The following is a 21934-nucleotide window of genomic DNA, read 5'->3' on the forward strand; positions in this document are numbered from 1 at the left end:
TTGGCATGTTTATGAGTTTTGTAGCCATGGTTGATCGACAATTTTCTCATACTATCAAAGTTGTTCAAAGTGATAATGGAACTGAATTCAATTGCTTGCTTGACTATTTTTCTGCTTCCGGCATTATTTTTCAAACCTCATGTGTTGCTACTCCTCAACAAAATGGGAGAGTAGAACGCAAACATCAACATATATTAAATGTCGGACGTACCTTACGATTTCAAGCTAACCTTCCTATTTATTTTTGGGGAGAAAGCATTCTTGCTGCAGCTCATTTAATTAATCGTACTCCTTCTCCTCTCTTACAAAACAAATCTCCCTTTGATGTTCTATTTGGCTTTCCTCCTGCCTATGCTGCTATTCGTACTTTTGGGTGCCTCTGTTTTGCTCACAATCACAAAACTAAAGGTGATAAGTTTGCTAGTCGTAGTCGGAAATGTGTATTTGTTGGTTATCCTTTTGGGAAGAAGGGATGGAGGTTGTTTGATCTTGACACCAAAGAATTTTTTGTTTCTCGGGACGTTAAATTTTTTGAAGATGTATATCCCTTTGCTTCTCCTGATGATGTTAATATTGATGTTCAACATTTGGTGCCTTATAATGATGACTTGGTACACCTTGATTTTGCTGAATTTGCTCCTATCTCTCCTTTGTCTCCTACTCTCACTGTGCCCACCACTGAGCCTCCCCATGAGCCCGCCAATGAGCCTCCGCATGAGCCCACAAATCAGCCCACAACTGAGCCTATGCCACGCCCAAACTCTCCCATGTCTCCCTTGCCCACAACTGAGCCCACGCCTCTCTCTAAATCTCGCCCTGCTTCTACCGTATCTCAGCCCACAAATGAGCCTGTCCAGCCCATTATTGTTACGCCCAGCCCACCCGTATCTCCTCTCTCTTCGCTAAGTCCGTCTGGGTCGTCCCCTTTGTCTTCGCCCGGTCCAGCCGACTCTACTAGGCCGCCTGTCACTTCAGCCCCTTCTCCCGATTTGGGCCGTGGTTTACGGACTAAGGTCCCTTCGGTTTTGCTCAAAGATTATGTTACGCACACTGTTGTCTCCGATTGCCCGTCTCTCTCTACTTCCTCTCCATCTTCTCCTTCAGGTACTCCTTATCCTATAGCTCATTATATAAATTGTACAAATATTTTATGCAAATTATTTGAAGTTTGTTGCAGTTGTTGTTTCTATCTCTGAACCGAGGTCTTTCAAGGAGGCTATGCGATGTGATGGTTGGAAAGCATCCATGCAGGATGATATACAGGCTAATGGTACCTGGACACTGGAGGAGCTTCGTCCTGGCAAACGTGCTTTGGGTAGTCAGTGGGTGTATCGCACCAAGTTTCTTTCTACTGGTGAGGTTGAGCGCCTCAAATCTCGCCTGGTTGTGTTAGGGTAATCATCAGGAGGCTGGTATTGATTACACTGAGACTTTTGCTCCTGTCGCTAAATATATATTCCTATCACGAACCCATGACCTCTCATTTGATATGCTAATATTCTTCAAATGCACGTTGATTGTGAGGGGAAAAATCATTTAAACACAATATACTATTTCTATATTTGAAAGCTTCAAATGCACGTTGGTAAATAATCCGGGATATGGCTCGGGACAAGAATAAATTAGTCTTTATACTTAATGTACGTAATTGTCAAAATTAACACGAGTTATTTGAGATGTGAAATTTAAATCTAGCACTTAATATGTAAAAGAATTTAAGATATTTGTAGATAGTTTTATGAAAACCTGAAGCCAACGTAATAAGAGGCCTTCAGTTGTGCTTAAAATGAGTGATGAGATAGATCATGTGGAAAGTAATACACTAATACCTCACTGAAAGGGAACTTTTGTGGTTTACCAAAATCAAACCTTTTCAAAAGACACCTTTCTAAAATGATCTTACGTATAAATGGAGAATAGGAGAACACCCCACCTTTTGCAGTTTATGTACACTTTGAGGTGTAATTTACGTAGTATCTTTTTGGTTATTCATGCAAGTGTCCTACACAAGTACACAACCTAATACTATTGCGCATGCCACATAGAGTAGCATGTAGAGAAGCAGTGGCGGAGCCAGGATTTCAAAATTGAGGGGTCACAAAAAAAGACAAAAGATATTCAATATTGAAATTTCATTTTCTTGAATATAATTGTCGAAGATCGGGTTGTTTTCCCATTGCCTTTGATTTTTTTTTATATAGGTTTTCCTATATTCATTATTTAATACGAATTAACACATATGAACTAACTATTAAACTATATGAAAATCAATCAATAAATTACCATCATAAAGAAACTAAATCATCATAGAAAATTATAAATTAATTAACACTACCTAATTTATACAAATTTACATCTCACAATTTCAACATTCACAAAAAAATAAACAACAAACTAACTAAATGCATCAATCACTTGTCACACCTTACAAATTCGAAAATTCACACATATATGCAAATATTACAATTAATATCAACCAAATAAGATTTTAATTAAATATACAATTTAGGAATTAGAAAATAAATAATGTAAAAGAATTAAAATTTAAATTCTGTAAATAGTTTTATAATAATACCTTATGCCTGATGGGTGATGGCTGCCAGCTGGTCGGAAGTCGGAGGAGGCTGTGGTGCAGTGCGGCGGTGAAGGCTGCGGTGGGCCGGTGCCTGAATGTTGACTGAGCACTGGGCAGCGACTCAGTGATAGTGAGGTAAAAAAAAATTTAAGCGTGAGAATTGGGAAAGGAAGGAGAGAGAAATTGATAGTTTTCAAAATTAAATGGTTTTTAATTTTAAATCAGATAAGAATTGGGAGTTGGGAAATTGGGGACCACTATATTAATATATGCAAGTGGGCCAAATTCCAAAAAGAAGCAGAAACATAAGTCGTTAGGTGCTGCTGCACGCCTGTACTGCTGCTGCGCTGCTAGTTTGTTTTTTTTTTTCTTTTTTTTTTTACGAAAAATCTTTAATTTTTTATTTAATTTGAGGGGTCACGTGACCCCACGTGACCCACTCTAGCTCCGCCTCTGTAGAGAAGAATTAGGTCATGGCAATCTACGTTATTTCTCATCATCGGTAAGTTATTGTATATCCAGGCAGTATATTTTAAGGAAGATACACCTGATCACGACCTATATTACAAGTACTCAAATCAGAGTATGATAGTTTTTTTTAAGTTAAGATGAAGGGGGCTTATCATTTGAGGGAGGTAAGGAGAATTACTCAAATGAATTCTATGAGATTTGATCCCTATATCTCAGGAATATGATTGAAACAGGAAGCAATATCGTACCACTACTCCACCATATCAACCTGAGTGTGATAGGATATGTGCACATCGTGTCACATGATTGATGCTGCTTTATACCCATGCAAAAGCTTGATGTGTAATAGTACGTAATTACTTAAAATTTTCTTTAGTCTCTCAGAAGTCAAAATCTTAATAATAAAACGAACATCTAAGAAAAGAAGTAAAAAGGCATGTTTGATCTAGAAACACACATATATCAGTGCTGTCAGCTGTGTAAGGTTTAGTATTTCACTAATTTGAAATAGAAATTGAAATACTCTCTAAAAAGTGCATGTGTAAGTATTAGTTATTGCATGGAGGTATTTGAAAGTTAGAACTAAAAAGTAATATTGTATTCGACTATTAGCTAGTACTCCCTCTGTTTTTTTTTATCGTTCTCACTTAGAATCTTGACACTATTTATACTTAGAGAGAATCTTCTCAATTTTTTTCAATTTATAAGAAAAAATATAGTCATGTGGGATCTTGTTTGATTCGTCTCAATTAGTACATTATTAATATTCAATCGTTATAATTTTTACTAATATATGATGAAAGATATTTAAGTTCAAAAATGTGCATTGGAAGATGTGTAAATGGAAAGTGAGAAAGATAAAAAAAAACAGAGGGAGTATCTTAATTAGGATGAATAACAAATTCACAACACTTGTGAAAAACACGAGTTAACTACCTAGTAAGGACCTCAAGTATGAGAGTTTTTTCCAACAAGGACCTCAACAATTTTTTTGATCTACTAAGGACCTCATATCTACTATGGTTACATTTTCCATCCAATATTATTAACTTTGTTTTCTTTTTGTTTTAAAAAATTGAAATGGCCCCACCAACTCAATTATTCTTTATCTCTTTCCATATTCCTCTTAATTTGACTTTAACTTTTTTTTCCATAAAACTATGAGTATTTTTATCAGATTGGTACTTTAAGATACATTATTTAATCACATGAACATATTTTAAAAAATTATCACATGTGTGTATTTTCAAAGATTTTCTTTAATCATATGAGTATTTCTTAAAATTTGGACTACTTATAAGTATTTAATAAATCTTCATTGACCATATAAGCCCTTTAGCTAATGTTATATATTCACCTCTATTTACATCTTATATATTCTTAGAGTAATTGTCTCAGAATAACTCTAAAGAATCGATAATTATATCTCTCTCAATTCTTTACCCTTTGGTAATTACTGCGAGAAGTTATATTTTAAAATACTCATTTGGTAATTACTAATCAGACCCTACACAACCGTCCAACCCTTTGTCTCTCTCTTAAAATATATCATGTTTGTGTAGGTCGTAGCTCTCATCCACCATCTTTACAAATCCAAAATTTATCCTAAAAGTTAAAATTCTTTTCCTCTTTAGCCTAATTTTTTCCATTGATAGTGCAAATTTTAAAATGTATCCTCTCGCAATGTGGGCATTTTTAAAAAATGGTGATACTGGTATAACAGTATTTTTCAAAATTTTATCTTTTTTTTTTTGAAAAGATACAAGTAAAGTTTAGGGAACTCTTCTTTCAAGAGTATACCCTAAACTATCTAAAGTAACTAAATAATTGAAAAACATATCGGACTGAACATCAACTAATTGAGATGGATTTTGGAGATGGTGCCCAATCTTTGAGAGGTAATCCGCAACCCGGTTGGCTTCCCGATAGACGTGAACAATTGTAACCTTCCGGAATGAAGACAAAAGTTGAATGTATCTTAAAGTACTAATTTGACAAAAATACTCATAGTTTTATGAAAAAAGAGTTAACGTCAAATTAGGAGGAAGATGGAGAGCGATAAAGAATAATTGAGTTGGTGGGTCTTTTTAATTTTTTAAACAAAACATAAACAAAGTTAATAAAATTGGATGGAAAATGTAACCTATTGGATGGAAAATGTAACCATGGTTAATTTGAGGTCCTTAGTAGATCAAAAAAATTGTTGAGGTCCTTGTTAGAAAAAATTCGCATAGTTTAGGTCCTTATTGGGTAGTTAACTCTGAAAAACACTGTCTGATATAGAAATTAATTAAAAAGTGAGGTAGAAATATACTACATATGTATTTAAAAAATGAAAATATATTAGAAAAGGTATAGAAACTGCCAGCTTCAACCATTGATCGTGCACAACAGCACAACTCTGAATATTTATGTATGATATGCATGATCTATATATGGTGATGGAACGTAAAAAAAATCATGAGATGGCAAATAAGGTAAGAAAAATAACCTATTTTTAAAATACGTCGAACTACATGTAATGCACATATAATCAAGCACGCCTAATGTAAGTAGTGCGATCTCTACAACTTTAATTACCTCTTATTTTGGAGACGATTGGGGTTCGAAATCTATTATATGTGAGTTATTGGGTGGAGTTTCCTTTGTTTTCTTTCTTTCGGATGATATAACTCATTTTTAAACATGATTAAATATTGTCATGATTTAACTTAAGTTAAATGGTTTTTTTTTTTTTTTAAAAAAACTATAAAAATTTATAATTAAATTATGTACTTCCTCTATTCAGATATAGGTGAAACACTTCTTTTAAAAATTTCTCATATAAAAAAAAATTTCTCACTTATCTTAGAATGGAGGAAGTATAACTGTACAAGTATAAAGTTGAATGTATGACATGAGCCACATCATAACCTACCTAGCCTTTATCTGTCATGCAACTAAGATGACTCTAATATGCAATTAGCACACACACAACACACTTCTCTTACTCCTTTTTTTCTATTTAAATGACTAAACACTTGATATCTCATTTTCCATTATAGTGTTTACTTTTTCTCAGAAGAAAAAAAGAGAAGAGAGACAATAAAACTATTAGGGATTTCTTCTTGAGAAGTTGTAACATATACACCTCATTTTCTTACACACTTATACAAAGGTGACCAACATATGGCACAACATGGGAATTTGTCAATCACTATAGTCGGCATTCTCGGTAAATTCATGCATGCATAAGTTTCTATTATCTCAATACATAATTGGTATTTTCTTAGTAATCATACATAAATAATTAAATATATATTGAAAAATCTATTTCGAATCTTCACTTCTTAGCATCAAGAGTTATATATGCATGCATGTATAAGTGTATAACTACAAGTGACATTTTTTTCCTAATCTAAATATCTTATATAAATAAGTGTCTGGAATGGACAGATAAAAGATCTACATACTCTTCTAAAATGATTTCTCGTTAAAAAAGTTTTGTCATTCAACTTTTAATGAATGAATTGATCATAACATGAAATGATATAATTTATGATTCATTCACTTCTAAGGATCGATCCATCATTTCTCTTGTTAGCATTACTTTTCGATAATCAAGAGAGATAATTTGATATCTATTAGCATAATTAACATATTCTAAACTCATGTATCAAGATAAATCACACTTCCCTCTTATCATTATAGAACTTAAGGCTCAATTCATACGTAGGTTATATTAGTAACGTTCTCCTTATATTCTTTAGATTGTATCTTCATGCATATGTAAAATTGTCAGGTTGTATGTAGTTGGATAGTAGGTTTAAAGTATTTTTTTTTTCTTCATTATTTACATTTTGTTAATTGAAAAGTAACTTATCTCCTCTTCCACACACATGTGCGCGCACATATATATATATATATATATATATATATCAGAAGAAAAATTAGCTCGTTACCTATCATGTTGGTAGGTTAAGAATATGATTATTACCTGATTCTATTGATCCACAACAGTTTTCTTGTGACTATGATTATTGTTAGCACGCACCTAACAGTAATATTGGGTTAGGCAAGGTCAGTCAAACATGTCTTTGAGGGCACTTGCAAAGAATATATTGCCATGGTAACTTGCGTTCTCAGTAAATAAATTCTCCAAAACATAAGCATAACTGCATAAGTCATGTCTTTTATAGTATATATGTATTCATCATGAAATTTATAGGTTCTAATTAAACATCTTTTATTTTTCCTCTTAAATATATTGGTTCAGGCAACATAATATCAGGATTAGTGTACCTAGCTCCATTGTAAGTTCTCTAATTACCATGTTTCATTTAGTTCAATGTTGATTGATTATTCACTTGTACTTTGCAATACAACAAGATACTATCATATTAACATAAATCCATGCTCTATACTAAAATTAGTTATCAAATTTAGAAAATAGAAAAAAAATTTGGACAAAAATATACTTCCTCCATTTTCTCTAAATTGCAATTTTTTACTTATGTGCCAGTTTCATATTAATTGCAACGTTCCCTTATCTAGAAATATCTTATCTCTGATCTCCTATCATATGGATCCCACTTTTTATCTATTTATATCTTTCTCCTCTTCACATGGGTTTTTTTAAAATTTAACATGAGTTATGTCGCAATAATAATAAAACCGAGGAGGTATAGTACATAAAAGGTAAGAGATACACCTCATCTAGAATTAATTTGACGTTGAAACCAAGGATGTCTTGACCTAGTGGTTAAGATTGAGGTGTTGTGAACGATAGTTCATGATGACTTTTGAGTCATTGATCTTCCATTTAGAGACTGATAAAATAGCGTCCATTAGAGGTTTTTAGAGAGAGTTTTGTTCTCCTAGTTTTTGTATATCTTTCATTCTGAGCTCAGCTGTCTTTTAAATAGAGCAGCCTGAGAAAAATAGAACCAGCCCTCATACATCTCATAGCCAATCAGCAGCTAGAGTAGTGGGAGAGGAAACAGACAAAATAACTGATCCCTAGACTGATTCCTAGTACATAGTACTGCTACAGCCTGGACAATTAGTGCATACAAGCACAAAAACATTAATGATATGAAAGACAAAGTTTCCTAGAACAACATTAACATTAATGACATATGAAGCCATATTAGTGAGGCTAATTGCACACTCAGCTCAATACTCCCCCTCAAGCTGAGAGTGAAGGTGGAGGCTGAACTCCTAGCTTGGACAGTAGGTGCTGATGCTGCTGAGTAGGAAGCACCTTGGTGAATACATCTGCAACTTGATGACAGGAAGGAATGTAAGTGGCAGAGATAATGCCAGAGCTGGTAGCATCCCTGATGAAGTGACAATCTATGTCAATGTGCTTGGTTTTTTCATGATGAACAGGGTTGGTGGCAATAGCAAGAGCAGCTTGATTGTCACATAAGAGAGGTGTGTTGCCCAGATTTTTGACACTCAAGTCCCTGAGCAATTGTTTGAGCCACATGACTTCACATACAGTCATTGCAATGGCTTTGTACTCAGCCTCAGCAGTGCTCCTTGCAACCACTGATTGCCTCTTGGATTTCCAGGAAATTGGTGATTCCCCTAGTAGAATGCAGAACCCTGTAGTTGACCGTCTAGTGGATGGGCACCCTGCCCAATCACTGTCACAGAAGGCAGTCAATTGAGCCTTGGATTGAGTAGTCAGCATGATGCCTTGACTGGGACTCCCAGAGAGATACCTTAGTACTCTTTTTGCAGCTTGGAAATGCACTGTAGTTGGTTGATGCATGAACTTGCTTAACACATGGACAGTGTAAGCTATATCAGGCCTAGTGAGAGTGAGGTAGATTAGCTTTCCCACTAGTTTTTGATACTCTTCAGGGTGAGGCAGCATATCACCAACATCACTGGTGAGCTTGAGATGAGTATCCATAGGAAGCTTTAATGCTCTGCATTTGGTCATGCCATAGTCCTGAAGGAGATCTAAAACATATTTCTTCTGTGAAAGGAAGATCCCTTCAGTTTGTCTATCTACTTCTATGCCCAAGAAGTACCTCAACTCACCCATGTCCTTCATATGAAAGTGAGATGAGAGAAAGACTTTGGTTTGAGTGATAGCTTGCATATTGTTTCCTGCTATAACAAGGTCATCCACATAGACCAAGATGGTAGTGAATATTTCTCCTTCACTCTTGACAAACAAAGAGTAGTCAGATCTAGACTGAATGAAGTTGTAGCTTTTCAATGCTGAACTGAGTTTGGCAAACCATTGCCTGGGCGCCTGCTTCAGGCCATACAGAGACTTGAGCAACCTACACACCTTGTGAGGGTTAGATGGTTGAGATGGTTGCTCCCCCTCTCCTTGTACTTGGATCCTGCAGCCTTGATGACTATAACCTGGAGGCATCTTCATATACACTGTCTCCTGCAAGTCCCCATGCAAGAAGGCATTTTTAACGTCCATTTGGTGTATAAACCAGCCTTTTATGGCTGCAACAGCAAGCAGTGATCTTACTTTGGCCATTTTAGCCACAGGTGCAAAGGTCTGGTCATAATCTACTCTAAATTTTTGCCTATTACCTAGGATCACAAGCCTAGATTTATGTTTGTCAATACTTCCATCTGGGTTGTATTTGGTTTTATATAACCATTTACAACCTATGGCAACCTTTCCTGCAGGCAGAGATGTGATTTCCCAAGTGTGATTCAATTCCAAGGCATCAAGCTCCTCATTCATAGCTTGTACCCACTTTGTGTTTTTCACTGCTTCTTTAAAATTTCTAGGTTCTACATTCTTTTCTAAAGTGCTCATAAAGCAATAGATTTGAGAAGTAACAAGTGAGTTGGCTACTCTTTTTATAGAAGCAGGATTACTAGTATTAATGTGGTTACTCACATGATAGTCTGCAAGCCACTGAGGTTGTTTGTGGATTCTGTCAGATTTTCTAACATATGGTTCAGCTGTTTGTGTGTGGGGCTCATTTTGTGGTGCTATAGGATGTTCAGAAGGTGGAGTATCAGCAGATGGTGAAGTCATAACTATTGGTTCAGTTTCATAGTCAGTGTGAGACATTTCCCTAGGGAGGTTTTGGTTAGTACTGTGAGTGATTGAAGAAGAGAGGTTTAACATTTTGTAAGGGAAGATTGATTCATAAAACTTAACATCCCTACTAACAAATATGATGTTTTTAGTGAGATTCAAAAGTCTATAGCCCTTTTGTGTTTGTGAGTAGCCCACAAATACACAAGGAACACCTCTAGCAAGAAATTTATCACTTGTTCAGCTTGGATTGCTAGCCATGGCTAAGCATCCAAATGTTTTCAAATGATTGTATTTAGGTGCAGTTTTAAATAGTACCTCATAAGGGCTCTTGTTGCATAGGATTGGAATTGGAAGCCTGTTGATCAGGTGTACTGCAGTTAGAGCACAGTCTCCCCAAAACTGAAGTGGAAGGCCAGATTGAAACCTGAGGGCCCTGCTCATCTCAAGGATGTTCCTGTGCTTTCTCTCAGCCCTGCCATTCTGCTGTGGCCTATCCACACAAGATGTTTGGTGAGTTATCCCCAGATTTTCAAAGAAGGGTCTACACTGCTTGTCATCAAACTCCAAAGCATTGTTTGATCTGATTGTCTTCACAGCTTTATTGAACTGAGTCTTTGCCATATTCACAAATTTTTGAATGGCATTGTAGGCTTCAGACTTGAGTTTCAGTAGATGTATCCATGACACCCTCGAGTGATCATCCACCATAGTCAAGAAATACCTATGGTTTCCTCTTGTGTTCACCTTATATGGCCCCCATATGTCTATATGCACAAGATCAAACACTTCTGCTGCCCTAGACTCACTCAGTTGATATGGAAGTTTGGTAAACTTAGCCATAGGACATGTGAGGCATATGTCAGTATTATGCTCATCAAGTCCCTTCAGTTGCTCAATTTTCTTCAACTTTGCCAATGGAGCATGCCCTAGTCTTTGATGCCATAAGATGGTGTTGCTTGATTTTGGAGCATCAGAGATTATATCAGGCATTTGCAAGCTTGATGAAGCACTCATTGCCTTCACATTGCTTGTATTCATCATTTTCATGATCTTGCTCATTTCAGCATTAACCAGGTAGTACAGTCCACTCACTGCCTTACCTATACCTTTGATTTTTGAGTTATCAGGATCCAAGATCACACAATAACTCTTGTGAAACTCCACCTTGCACCCTGTATCCTTTATCAGTTTCTGAACAGAAAGCAAATTATGCTTGAAAGATGGTACAAACAGCACATTTTCAAGTTTTAAGTTGTTAGCAAGCATCACCTTCCCACAGTGAGTTATCAAGGAGGTATCACCAGTAGGCAAGTTCAGTTTAGGTTCCTTTTTACTTCTCTCAGGTTCTATGAGGCATTCAAATGTACCTGTGATGTGATCTGACGCTCCAGAGTCAATGATCCACTCACAGCTTCTGGTGTTTGCAAAGCAGCAGCTGACCATGCCTGCATAGGAGCAATCCATCTCTTCATCTGTTTCAGATCCACCAGTTTTTGATGGTGTTGGGAGAAGCCTCATAAGCTGTTCAAGATGTTGAGGGGTAATGGTAGCAAGGTTCTGAGCAGTGTTTTCATTTTTTCCCTGCACATTTGCAGCCAGTTTCCCAGTAGGTTTACCACCTTTTCCTCCTTTTTTCCACTTTTGGTTTTTGTAGTTGTTCTGCTCTTTCCATTTCCCTCTCTGAGCATCTCTTCCTTCCTTGTAATCTTTTTCATGGTTGGGGTGCCATGGTGGATACCCAACAACAAACCAGCATTTTTCCTTCACATGCCCTAGTTTCCCACACACAGTGCACACCACTTCACCTTTGCTAAACATAGCCATGGCTTCCATTTCTTGTTTCACAGGTTTCAGCACTTCCCTCTGTGATTCTTTCTGCTGCAAGCTGCTACAAGCACTCTCCACACTAGGCGGGTTACTCATCATGAGCAAGTTGCTCCTCTGCAGATTGTACACTTCATCCAATCCATTGAGGAACTGAAACAATTTTTGTTCCTCTTGTTATTGATTTAGAGCACTGATGAATGTGTTTATTTCAGCGGTCATAGTTGTAATGGGTGGAAGATGATTTAGAGAGTCAAGTTCTTCCCACATTCCTTTCAACTCAGTGTAATAATCTGTGATCGTTTTTCCCTGCTGTCTTGCTTCATAGATGTCCTTGTTCAATTTATATTTTCTTGAACCATTAGACACCAGATATCTCCTTTCAAGGAGTTTCCAAATTTCAGCAGCATTTTCTACAAACATTATGGACCTTTTGATAGGTTCAGATACACTTCCTATAATCCATGAAATCACCATACTATTGCAAGTGTCCCAGGCATCCTGTCTTACAGAATTACTTGCATCCCTTTTTACAACACCAGTAACAAAACCTAGTTTTCTTTTAGAAGCTAGGCTAATTTCAAGAGATCTCTTCCAAGATCTGTAGTTGGAAGCACCCTGCAGTTTTTCTATGTTAATGGAGTTACATCCATCTGAAGGATGTAAGTATAAGGGGTTGGTTTGTTCTATCACAGTAGGATTACTACCTCCTGCCATGACAATGACGCAAAGAAAGACTCATAAATAAATGAAAGATATCAACTTTCCTACTTGACACAAAATCAAAGAAACTTTACCACAGAATATTTCTACTTAGGTAAAGAATAGTTTCTATCAGATTTTGAATGAGGAAAGCTAGAAGAGAACCTGTAGCTCTGATACCATGATGACTTTTGAGTCATTGATCTTCCATTTAGTGACTGATAAAATAGCGTCAATTAGAGGTTTTTAGAGAGAGTTTTGTTCTCCTAGTTTTTGTATATCTTTCATTCTGAGCTCAGCTGTCTTTTAAATAGAGCAGCGTGAGAAAAATAGAACCAGCCCTCATACATCTTATAGCCAATCAGCAGCTAGAGTAGTGGGAGAGGAAACAGACAAAATAACTGATCCCTAGACTGATTCCTAGTACATAGTACTGCTACAGCCTGGACAATTAGTGCATACAAGCACAAAAACATTAATGATATGAAAGTCAAAGTTTCCTAGAACAACATTAACATTAATGACATATGAAGCCATATTAGTGAGGCTAATTGCACACTCAGCTCAATAACAGGATCGAATCCCCTCTCCCATTCTTTGTACTTTATACTGACTTCGTAGCTCATATATATATAAAAAAAATTGACGATGAAATGTTATTGTGACGCAGGCCTACATATCGCAGAATTTATAAGAAAAAATCGACAGAGGGGTTCCAACCATTGCCTTATGTGGTAGCACTCTTTAGTGCTATGCTTTGGTTATATTATGCACTTCTCAAGGAGAAGGATGTTTTCCTCATTAGCATAAATTCAGCTGGCTGCTTTATTGAGACACTTTATATTGCGGTTCACTATGCTTATGGGTCCAAAAAGACAAGGGTATACATCAATGCCTTTGCAATAATCAAATTTTTAATTTTCATAATAATATATATGCTCCCTTCATTATTATCTAAAATTGGGACTTAGACCAAGGTAAAAGGGTTAAAAGTGGAGAGAAGGAAAATAAAGTAAAGTAAAAACAAAAGTTGACTCACGTAATTTTTTTTTTGGTTATTTATTAACTAAATCGACTTTTTTAAGGAAAATTGTGCAAATGTCTCAAATTTTAAGGACAAAAGAAATTTATAATACTAAAATGTCCAAATTAAAAAAGCCAAAAAAAAATAGAGGATGTATCTATATAAAAATTCGTTTAGTTAGAAAAAATGGAGAGAAGGAGAATAAAATAAAGTAGAAACAAAAGTTGACTCACATAATTTATTTATTTTTTGCTTATTTATTAGCTGAATCAATATTTTTAAGGAAAAAGGATCAAATAATGTCTCAAATTTTAAGGACAAAAAAGAAATTCATAATACTAAAATGTTCCAATTAAAAAGCCAAAAAAATAGAGGAAGTATCTATAAAATTAAAGAATTCGTTTAATTTAGTTAGAAATTGTTTTTCCATGGAAAATTGGGTATCATATCTCAATGGAAGGCAAATTTTAAATTAGCTTTTATCATGGTTATTTAAAGATGAATTAGAGTAAGGATTGAGACAACAATGTGGTATTATTCTTCTGGAAAAGAGAATAATTTCCATCACCAAAAAACATTTCAAACCTACTACATACCAAACAACATGCTCGGCTATGTTTTTTTATATTTTTCTCTCAATCTAACACTCTTTAAATTTTTTTAGGAAGCTCTCTTAATAATGAATTTAACCCCTTTCAATCCTTTTACTTTGCTGCAGATTTTTACTGCAACGCTAGTATTTTCACTTAATTTGGTGATTTTTGGTGTTATTGTTCTCATCATTCAATTAATTCTGGGTGATACCTCAGAGAGTCGGATAAAAGTGCTTGGTATTATTTGTGCTGTTGTCTCCACTACTGTTTTTGCAGCACCTTTGACAATCATGGTAAGACACCTTTCTTTTTTTGTGAACAATGAAACATAATAGATAGCACTTAAAGTAGAGGTGTTACAATCCGAGATATACACATTCATAAAAAAAATTAGGAGGAGTGGAAAACATCTAAACTTCGCGCTTCTTTAGCTAGAATGTCTCCATCTGGTTGCACTTCCTCGAGATATGGTTGATCTCCAATACATGGATTTGTTTGCATAGCTCCCTACACTCATTTCACAACATTAGATTTTTGTGCATAGATTTTTCTAACCTTCATTATACACTTTCAATCTTTCAGGTGAAAGTAATCCGAACAAGGAGTGTTGAGTTCATGCCTTTTACCTTATCCTTTTGCCTCACGTTATGTGCAGTCATATGGTTTGTATATGGGTTATTACGGAGGGACCTCTTTATTTCCGTAAGTAATTTTATCTGCCATATTTTAGAATCTTGAGACATTAAAAAAAATAAACAATTTATTTTTTAGGTTTTCATGTTCAACCACTGATTATGAAAAACAAATATTTCTTCTGTTTCTTTTTAGATGTTACACTTTTAAAATCACGGACTCCTAGATAACTTTTGTAGAAGAGAGAGATAGAGAAAGAAAACAAAAGGGTCCCATGTGATAGGAGAGAGATAGAGAGAAATTATTACCCAAAATGAAAGTGTAACATCTAATTTGAAACTTCTTAAAATAGAAAGTGTAACATCTAATTTGGAACGGAGGAAGTACAAAAATTAGCTTTTTTGATTGCTTGATAAGTAATCATGCTAACGAATGTCTCTTGCATAATATGGATTCTAAAATATTCATGATTTCGAGTCTTTTTTTTATTAGAATATTAGGCAACACCCGGATTTGAACTATGGAACAAGGATTTGCAGTTGATAGATGTTGACAACATTGCCATGAACACATTGTTTCTCTCATGCTCTCTTAATGAGCTTTGTCTTTCATTCATTCTCTCTTGAACGGCACATAAGGCCTTACATCTTATATATATCATTTAGGATCCCTAGGTTACAAGACGGGACCAGTCATATCATGACAACTATCCCACAAGCAGACAAAAAACATAAAGAGTATCAACCTAGGAATTAGAGAATGCTACCACTACTGCTGACACAGAACAACAACAACAATATATGCAATAATATGCACCCTCATTTCAACACTCTCCCTCAAGTTGAGAGTGAAGAGTGATGCTGAACTCCCAACTTGGATAGTAAAGTAGCATGTTGTTGAATTGGAAGCACTTTGGTAAGCACATCAGCAACTTGTTCTTGTGATGGCACATAGGCAGGTTGAATTACACCTTCATTAGTCTTAACTCTCAGAAAATGACAGTCAATGTCTACATGCTTCGTTTTTTTCATGGTGAACTGGATTTGCTGCTATAGCTAAGGCAGCTTGATTGTCACAATAGATTGAAGTAGCAGAAGAGTTCTTAATCCCCAAATCCTTGAGAAGCTGCTTGATCCACATCACTTCACACACTGCAAGTGCCGTTGATCTGTACTCAGCCTCTGCACTGCTCCTAGCTACCACAGACTGTCTCTTGGACTTACATGAGATGGGAGAGTTCCCAAGAAGAACACAGAACCCTGATGTTGACCTCCTGGTTGTAGCACAACCTGCCCAAGCACTGTCATAGAATGCTGACATTGAGCACTTGAGTTGTTAGCAAGCAAGATTCCTTGATCCATAGAACCTGAGAGATACCTCACCACTCACTTTGCAACTTGTAACTGTATGTTAGTGGGGCAGTGCATGAATTTGCTCGGAACATGAACTATAAAGGCAATATCAGGCCTTGTAATGGTCAGGTAAATTAGCTTTCCCACCAATCTTTGGTACACATCAGCTTCTTGGAGAGGCTCACCACTATCAGCAGATTGCTTTATGTGTGTATCCATAGGAAGTCTCACAGCTCTGCAGTTTCTTAGCCCATATTGACCAACTAGATCCTTCACATACGTACTTTCTTTGACACAGAAAGAGTCCTTCATTGTATTTATCAACTTCTAGATTCCCAGAAAATACCTGAGAGTTCCCATGTCTTTCATTTGGAACTGGCTTGCAAGAAATTTCTTGCTTTCATCAATAGCCTTCATGTTGTTTTCTGCTAAGATCAGGTCATCCACATACACTAGTATGGCAGTGAAATTGTCCTTGTTGTGTTTGAAGAAAAGGGAGTAGTCACACTTAGACTGAGTGAACCCATTTTCTTTCAAAGCATTGCTTAACTTGGCAAACCATTTCCTGGGAGCTTGCTTTTAGCCATACAAAGACTTAAGCAACTTGCACACTTATGGTTCTCCTTCATCATGCTTCAGTTCTGCTTTTAACTCCCCCTCTTTGACAACGTGAACTCTGCTTCCATACTTGCTGTAACCAGCTGGCATCTTCATGTAAACACTTTCCTGCAATTCACCATGCAATAAAGCATTTTTAACATCCATTTGATGGAGGAACCATCCCTCTATAGAAGCTACAGCAAGGAGAGACTTCATAGTTGTCATTTTGGCAACTGGAGCAAAAGTTTGCTCATAGTCTATCCCATATTTCTGTCTATTTTCCATGATAAAAAGCCTTGCTTTGTGTCTGCTAATGGTACCATCAGGCTCATATTTGTTTTTGTACAACCATTTGCATCCTATGGCTTGTTTTCCTGGTGGTAGGCTAGTTATTTCCCAGTTTTGGTTGTCTTCAAGAGCATCAAGCTCTTCATTCATTGCAGTTACCCACTGAGGGTGTTTAACTGCTTCTTTGAAGGTATTAGGTTCAGTATTGTCACAAGTGCGGGCTAGAAAACAGGTGAAAGCACTGGATACACTGGCTGTAGTTGTATCAAGGATTTTTGTGGGGCTTGGATTAGGTAGGTTATTGCTAGTGTTTGTAGCTGAGTTTGACACAATGTAGTCATGATGCTAGGAAGTTTTTTTTATGTGTCCTAGTAGATCTTTTAGGTTCATCATGTTCCACATGTTGGTCTAAGGGTTTTCCTAAAGTGGGTTCAGCTACAATTTCAGTATGATTTTCATCATTATCTTTTTCATCAGTCATATCATCAGGCAGAGAGCTAACAACTATGTTTCTCTCAGTGTTCAAATCATCTCTTTAAAACACTTTATAGGGAAAATTTCCTTCATAGAACTTTACATCTTTGCTCACAAACATCACATTGTTGGTTAAATTCAACAATTTGTATCCTTTTTGATTTTGTGGGTATCCTAAACACACATGGAACTCCCTTAGCACGAAATTTATCACACACGCTACTTGGGTTACTAGCCATAGTCAAACACCCAAAAAATTTTAAATGATTATAGACAGAAGGGTGTTTAAAGAGTACCTCATATGGAGTTTTACCATTTAACACATTTGATGGTAATCTGTTAGTTATGTGCACTGCACACATCACACAATCACCCCAATATTGGAGTGGAAGGCCAGCTTCAAATCTTAGGGCCCTAGTCATTTCGAGCACATTTATATGTCTCCTCTCAGCTCTTCCATTCTGTTGTGGTATATCCATACAGGAAGTCCGATGCACTATACTAAGCTTTGCAAAGAATGGCTTGCAATGCTTGTCTTGAAATTCCATTGCATTGTCAAATCTGATCACCTTCACATCTTTTTCAGATTGAGTCTTTCCCATCTTCACAAAATTTTACAGGGCTATGAATGCATCAGATTTGTATTTCAATAGGTTCACCTAGGTCACTCTTGAGTGATCATCAACTATTGTGAGGAAATATCTCTGATTATGTCTAGTGCTCACCTTGTAGGGACCCCAGATGTCTATGTGCACTAGATCAAACACTCCACTAGCTCTAGATTCACTCACATTGTAGGGAAGTTTAATGAATTTTTCTAGTGGACATGTCAAGCAGATTTCATCATCACTTTCTATATACCCTTTCATACCCTCTATCTTTCTATCTTCTTCATTGGGGCATGCCCGAGTCTGTAATGCCACAACTCACTTCCTATGACCTTTTTGAGGCTCTTCACTCTTCTTGGAACATCCATGCTTAAGTTGATTTTCATTGTTGTGCTATCTTTGCCTTTTTTTCTTTTACTGTACTTCTTTCTCCCTTGATTTCACTTTCCCGTTCCTTTATCACAACACTCACTGGCTGGTTTATTAGATAGTACAACCCACTCACAGCTTTCCCCACACCTTTTAATTCATTCTTCACACTTTCATATATTACACAGTAGGTCCTATGGAAGTTCACCTTCCATTTGGTGTCCTGAGCCAACTTTTGCACTGAAAGAAGATTATGTTTGAACTCAGGTATATATATAGCACATTTTTCAGCTCTATCTTTTTCTCAAGTATTACATCTCCACAATATGTAATCTTTGAAGTGTGACCTGTAGGCAAATTTATATTCTGGTCCTTGCTCATCTTGAATGGTCTCACAAGAAGTTCAAAGTTGCCTGTCATGTGATTTGAGGCACCAGAGTCCACTATCCATTCTTCCTTTATTGCTCCAGCAAAGTTGCATATTACCATCCCTGCATAGCGCGCTATAATCCATCTCATCTTCTGTATCAGGGGTGACTTTGGAAGGAGCAGGCATGAGCTTCATCAATTGCTCCGGTTGTTTTGGTGTAATGCCACTACCACTGCTCATATTTGCAGCTGTTTCACCCTTGTAGGAGCTATTTCCACCTATTCTGCCACCTCTTCCATTTCTACCTCCTCTATTCCATCTTCCTCCTCTACTGGAGCTTTCAAATTCTTTCTGCTTGAATTTGCCATCTTTCTGATGCTTGGGATGTCCAGGTGGATACCCAACTACACTCCAACACCTCTCTTTCACATGTCATGTCTTACCACACACACTACAGTTCAGGTCAGTACTCTTGTTGTACATGGCACTGCTCTCCACTTCTTCTTTCATAGATTTCAGCATGTCTCTTTGATTTTCTTTGTACCGCAAAGAAGAACCTGCCTCTTCTACACTTGGAAGCACACTCATCATGAGCAAGTGGCTTCTGTTAGTTGTGTATGTGTCATCTAAGCCATTTAAGAATTGAAAGAATTTCATTTCCTCCTTCTGATTGTTGAGGGCAGACACAAATGCATTTATTTCTGCATTCACATTTGTAATAGGAGGTAGCCCATTCAAAGATTCTAGTCCTTCCCATAGACCCTTCAGATCAGTGTAGTAGTCAGTTACACACTTCCCTTCTTGTTTAGTCTCATAAATGATCTTGTTTAACTTGTATTTTCTCGAACCACTAGCTACTGTGTATCTTTGTTCAAGTTGTTTCCAAATAGCTGAAGTACTCTCAACAAACATAATAGACTTTTTAATAAACTCGGTTACATTGGCTAATATCCAAGATATTACCATACTATTGCATATATCCCAAGCCTCCTGTTTTAGCTTATTTGCCACATCTCTCTTCACTACACCAGCTATGAATCCTAGCTTTCGTTTTGAGGCTAGACTTATCTTCAAAGAACGCTTCCATGATCTGTAGTTAGCTGGTCCTTGGAGCTTGTCAACACTAATGAAGTTACTCCCGTCAGAGAGGTGCAGATACAGGGGACTAGTAGATTTTATAGGACTCATGATTATCAGAAAAGTAAGGAACTTTAAGAGAAATTTATCTTAGAACTCAACTATTCAAACTGAACACAGGGACTCAGGGGAGAGAAAGAGAAAGAAAAATAGAAGAAAAAAATATCAAAGACATAAACTTTAAGGCTTAAGTTTTTTTGGAATGACACCTACTTACTGATGACAAGCTTCATGACAATGGCAGAAATTTTTGAGCAGCCATCGACCTAGCTCTGATATCATGTTGACAACATTGCCATGAACACATTGTTTCTCTCATGCTCTCTTACTGAGCTTTGTCTTTCATTCATTCTCTCTTGAACGACACACAAGGCCTTACATCCTATATATATCATTTAGGATCCCTAGGTTACAAGACAGGACCAGTCATATCATGACAACTGTCCCACAAGTAGACAAAAAAATAAAGAGTATCAACCTAGGAATTAGAGAATGCTACCACTACTGCTGACATAGAACAGCAACAACAATATATGCAACAATATGCACCCTCATTTTAACAATAGATTCAATCATTTATCGACACCTTACATTTTTATCAATTGACCCTCATGTTTGTTTGGTATTGTAAAGATGATTTTTATGAAAGCAAAATTTATTACCATGTACAAAATCGATTTCTTTGCAACGGATGATAAAACCAGGTTAAATAAAAAAATTTAACTTTTTACCTATTTTGCTCAGCAGCTATTATATTATTGTTTGTTATGTGACTAATATCGGTTTAATCAAATGCTTTTAGACCTTTCGTCAAACTGTTTAACCCAAACTTTTGTAGAAACCCATCACAACAAAAGATTAGCACATATCAAAATACTATAATAACCCCCCACCCCATTCGAACCCAAAATTTATCTCCAAACAACTAGTCACTAGACTCATTTTTCTCTTTGCTAGATTTGGCCAAACTATAATTCTAGGAACAATATATATCCTGACTATATTTATATTCTATCACTCTTATCTAAATCAGATTCCGAACGTATTTGGTTTCATCTTGGGACTACTCCAAATGGTATTATACATAGTGTGCAAACATTGCTGCTTCTCAAAAGAAGCTCACAAGAATATGGGCAATCCTACCAACCGTGTCAATGGAAACTTGTCAACTGTTGATCATCATCAATTAGACTCTGAACAACAAGCAAATGGTCAGCAACACATATAAGCAGCACAGGACAGAAGTAATAGAGTCTAAAGTAAACTCTCAACTGTTAATTCTGCACTCTAAATCCTAAAAGTCCATGAAATTTCTCTCCCTATGAATGAAATACTTACGAGTTTTGTTATATATACATATATCGCGGGGAAGCAAAAACGAGCAGTTTACGCTTTAGTAGCTACCGTATTACTGGCTCTCTATATATATATATGTATGTATCATCCAAAGTAATATAAGCCTCAAAATTTTGGTCATGTATCTTTGTACTACTAGTATAATTTTACCATAAGGTTCCTTTGGTAAGATCAAAAGCATCTAACCACTAGGTGCTTTAATTTGCTTCTTCTTCCAACAACTATTTATGATACATATTAAATGCAAGTACCTGATTTTCTTCTGCTTGCTGCTATCTACTTTCATGAATTGCGTAAAGAGTTACTACTCAGAAAGTAATCGTCTTTATTTCATTAAAACTATATGGATTGCATGCAACGGAGAAAAATAAATACTTCTAGATCAGAAAGTAAATAATGATACTATGGGTGATGCAAGCTTGCTCCCGGTTCAACTATGGGGAAATGAAAGGATCATAAGATTTGCCTAGTCCTTAGTTGTTTGGTTTAATTAGTAAAACAAAAGCATGTGTGTCGTCTATGTCAAAAAGAAAAGTATTGAAGAGA

The 21934-nt window shown here is 36.2% G+C and overlaps 1 protein-coding gene across 1 annotated transcript; it reads left to right on the forward strand.

The window, feature by feature from the left end:
- The first annotated feature begins 6214 nt into the window (after positions 1–6214).
- On the forward strand, positions 6215–21260 carry LOC104897506 (bidirectional sugar transporter SWEET15). The gene is made up of 6 exons (XM_057395853.1): positions 6215–6260; positions 7302–7338; positions 13255–13465; positions 14327–14494; positions 14784–14903; positions 21066–21260. Exons 1-6 carry the CDS (start codon positions 6215–6217, stop codon positions 21258–21260), a joined length of 777 nt encoding a protein of 258 aa, XP_057251836.1.
- The last annotated feature ends 674 nt before the right edge of the window (positions 21261–21934 follow it).

This window comes from Beta vulgaris, chromosome 6 (assembly GCF_026745355.1).
Source record: "Beta vulgaris subsp. vulgaris cultivar EL10 chromosome 6, EL10.2, whole genome shotgun sequence".
NCBI lineage: Eukaryota > Viridiplantae > Streptophyta > Magnoliopsida > Caryophyllales > Amaranthaceae > Beta > Beta vulgaris.